We start from the raw sequence: 4,244 nt of genomic DNA, 5'->3' as shown, positions 1-4,244 counted from the left end.
TATATATATATATTTCAAATTGTGGCAATGGCAAGAATCTATTGTTTCAAAATATTTTCAACTGGCTCAGATAAATTAGCTCTGAGTACCTATTGTTTATTCAGAACTTAGTGAAGATGTATATTGGTCCCAACTCCTGCCCCATCGGAACAGCAAAGCACTGGGCCAAGGTCATTTGTACTTTTCTGCATATGATGCTCATGTTGGTCATATCATATTAATATGATCAGAAGAAAAGCATTAGGGAAGAAAGCCCAGCCCCATCTATATAATCTTTCTGTGAAATGTATACACCTCCAGGCTTTGCTTACTTTTGGAAGAGACTTTTCCATGCATGCTGAGCTCCTTCATCAGTGGCCTTTTACAACCTCATGTAGATATGGTGACCATCTTCATTCCTCTGTATAAATAGGGGTGGAACCCCAACTGAGTCATACTCAGAAGGAGCCAAAAGATGTCTTTGGTGCCTAGCAGTCCCTCCCTCATGGTGAGAAAGTCTCATGTATATTAAAAGTATAATACAATCTCTGAAGGGAGAAAGATTTGCAAAGTATAGAGGCATCTTCAGTCAAGAACCTACAGGATCAAGTGAGTTTGCACATGTCCACAGCCATTCTAGTAACTCCAGTGGAATGGGTTGTATGAAGCTCCAAGGTCTGGCACAAGTATCTCTCCATCTTTGGTTTTTGTAGGTTCATCTGCTTGTCACTTTCAGTACAATGAACACTGCCTCATGTCAAGTGTATTAGGTTACTATAAATTCTCTTACCTCTTAGTAGTTTTGATTTAGCTACAATTTTTAAGTCTACTTGGAGTAGTATGCTAGAATAAAGCTCCAAAAATGTACCATGAGATATTTTACAGTATTATTCTCATTATGGTGAGAGTGATTTAAAGATTAAGGAAGTACATGTTTCATTTGCACATTCTTTTTGTGACATTATTTTCAGAATAAACTGGCCCAAGATTCTGCTTGATCTTTGGTTCCTTTTAAGTGATGCTCATTGGCAATGACCAGAATCAAATGATGTTCCCAAAGCTACTTCTTGCAGGGACTTGTCTCCCACTAAAGGACACAAGAGCAGACTCATAGAATTAGCATAATCCCACTGGACTTGCTATCTGTGCTCCTGGCACATAAAGCTGAGACGTGAACCAGGACCCCTCAGGGCCTTTTTCCATAAGTCCCTTGTAGAAACTTGTGGTGTTTGAGCAACAGCTCGACTCAGTGAGCCAGTGAGAGGCTCTCTCTGAATTGGCCACACTAGGAACTGTGCTCCAATGGTCTCAGCTGGGAGTTGCTCTGGTATAGTTAACTAATGACATTTCTATAGCAAATGCCATGTGCTAAAGGAACTCAGAGCCATTAACCCTGAAAGACGGGATTCCAGGGCAGGCTGTATCCTCTGTCCTCTGAGGAACTAGTCATTTGCTCCTCTGCTGTGTTAGCAAAATTCACAGTGCAGAGTTTGGGTAATTTTCTTTTGATCCCTGAAGGCTTAAGATAATTATTTTTCACAGCCACATTAATGGTTATGATTAGCATCTTGATGGGTTTTCATACCTATCTGAGTGATTCAGGGAGTTTAGGTAGTTGCTATAAGTGCACATTTATCTAGGAGGAATGGGTAACCACTTTTATTCAGGAATAATTCACTGAAATGAATTGTCAATCTTCTCTCAAGCTATAGATAAGGATGAGTAAAATCTTATCAGAGATCAGCAAAAAGGTATCCTTTTAATACACTAACTTTGATGGTTAAAACATTTTTTGCTATTAGTAAAAAAAAAAAAACATGGTTTCATCTCACCCGACTAGAGTCTTTCTGTTCTTTAAACCTGCCATAGGTTCCTAGAGAGATAACTGGCTTAGGCATGTGGCATCAGGTGAGTCAGGCAGAGCAATTTATATTTTTTATTTCCTAAATTGCTGGCAAGCATGTCCATGTTGACCTGAATTTGACAAACTTTTCTATCACCATTTTCCTTTAAACTTGCCAGATTTTTCATTAATGACAGGGCTGGAAAAGTTTACATGTTCCTCCTATAATCCCAGACAATCAGGGTCAGTACAGGAGAAATTAAAGCTCATCAAATTCCGATTCTGCAGTAAGCTCGTGATGACCCTTGGGAAACGCCTACTGATAGCTACTTTCATGAGCCATTTGTTCTCTTGGCTGCACAACAGCTGAGTTCATTTGAAGTATATTTTTGTCTCTATCTTGAACAGTGGAGTCTACCCCTAAGGTTAAGTGATCAGTGATCACCTCTACTCTTTCTCACATAGCTCGATGGATGGCCAAGAGGTGAAACAGAGTCCATAACAAGGCAACACTAACCAGACAGACAGTGGGACAACAGACATGCAGGACAGCTAGGCTGGTGTTCTTGCTTCCAAAGCATTTTCCTCACACACTTCTGCTCATACTCATCAGACGGGCAGACTGGACTTAAGTACTTCTGCTAGTAGGAAGCCTTTTTTTGTAACAGCACTATTTTGAAAGTAGCTATTCAACAAAACAATCTTGATTTTAATACAACAAATTAGTTATCAACAATTTAAGTGAGCATATCCTGTCACCCTCAGCACATTTGATATAGACTTGCTGTCTATAGATGGACATAACAATATCCACAGCTATACTTTTCTAAACACACACACACACACACACATACACACACACACACATACACACACACACACACACACACACACACACACATGCTGCTACAGGGCCCTTCTTAATAGTATTCTCATGTCATATCCCTTAATTATCTGTCACTGGGCTTCTTTATGTGGAGAGTCAGAGTGCCATCTGTAGAGTTTACTGGATTTGTCTCTGTCAAAACTGAAAAAGCCACAAAACTTGTGGTGGTTCAGTATTTTATATCTGAGGAAAGACCCTGTGTTCAGACCAGGAGCTCATGGCCATAAACACAAAGTGAAGGGGCCTACCACCCAGGTCCAACAGAGTGTGGGGAATTTTCCTGTCACTGTTTCTGATACTATAAGACCCAAAGAATTTTGCTTATTTAAATAAGTGTTCATATAACTTGGATTCTATTTTTTTTTTGTAAAGCATAGATTTTCCCCATAGAAATTCAATAAATAAAGGACTTAGCCACTGAATCAAGGAAGCAGAACTCCAGTTTTTAACCTTCCAGTTGGATCGGGCGAGTCCCAACCCATGTCAGTTTGTACTGCAAATGGTCTTCCAGGAAGCAGGGGGCATAATGACCCTGCGGCAGGTCCAAGACAGACTGTCTTTCTGGTCAGTGATGGCCTCTGTGTGTCATTGAATGAGGCTGGAGCTGTAGCTGAATCCATAACTGCTGGACCGTGACAGCGGTGGCTGGGCCTCTTCACTCTGTTCTGGAGCATAGCTGGGAAATGTCTGTGCTCGGGACATCTTTGACGAACCAAATCCATGACCTGGAAAGGAAGCAAGGACAGCTGTACTAAGATACAGTCAGAAGAAACAGAAGGGCATATTTAAAAAAGAAACAAATAAACGCAGCAGAAGACTTCAAGTCCTCAACACAGAGCATGTTGTAAGGAAGCTGACAAGAATTCGGCTTTGGTATCTTGCTTTTTTTTTTTTTTATCCAATACCAGTGCTTGACCCTAGGCTTCTCAAATGATGGACAAAGGATTTATCCCAGTCTTTATTTTGAGACAGGGTCTCAGTAAGTTTCCAAGGCAAACCTTGAGCTTCTGAACCTCCCTCCTCACCCTCCCAAGTAGCTTTGATTATAGGTCTATACCATGATGCTTGGCTTAGTGCCTTGATCTTTGATGGGTTGGAAAAACATATTCAGGCATTGATATTTCTCTCAAATGTGTCTTTCCTAGAATTCTGGATTCCGAGAACTATGTTAACTTTTTTTTTTAAATAAATAAAATATTTAAAAAAAATTTTTTTTACAATTAAAGTTACAGTTTTAACAATATGCAAAATATTACAGTAATTCAGATTTTTTGGCATAATGATTACAGATTTGATAAATACATTTTGTATCTCATAATAGCGATGAGGATTATACAAAAGCTATTAAAACAATTATGAGAATAAATTCTATTGTCACTTAAGTATCTAAAGCTATTTTCCTTTGCATTCTTCCAGAATGATTTGTTCTTATTCTTTCTCTTAATTGCTCTAATATTTTTTTTTTACTTTACAGCACAACTTTTTTTTTCATACAGAAGAATTCATTCCAAAGCAATTGACATTGAGACGTTTTCA

At 39.0% G+C, this 4,244-nt stretch overlaps 1 protein-coding gene across 1 annotated transcript in view; it reads right to left on the bottom strand.

Annotated features, from left to right (window-relative positions):
• Positions 1–2,689: 2,689 nt before the first annotated feature.
• The window catches only part of Dok6 (docking protein 6), a 523,930-nt gene continuing 522,375 nt past the window's right edge, over positions 2,690–4,244 (bottom strand). Inside the window, exon 8 of the mRNA XM_008824928.2 lies at positions 2,690–3,433. Within this exon, the coding sequence (XP_008823150.1) occupies positions 3,294–3,433 (140 nt within the window). The 3' untranslated portion in view covers positions 2,690–3,293. The remainder of the gene's footprint in view (positions 3,434–4,244) is intronic.

Source organism: Nannospalax galili, unplaced genomic scaffold (assembly GCF_000622305.1).
Source record: "Nannospalax galili isolate Female #2095 unplaced genomic scaffold, S.galili_v1.0 scaffold709, whole genome shotgun sequence".
In the NCBI taxonomy this organism is placed as follows: domain Eukaryota; kingdom Metazoa; phylum Chordata; class Mammalia; order Rodentia; family Spalacidae; genus Nannospalax; species Nannospalax galili.
Note: the sequence above shows the minus strand (reverse complement) of the source record. Positions and strands in the feature narration are given on the sequence as shown.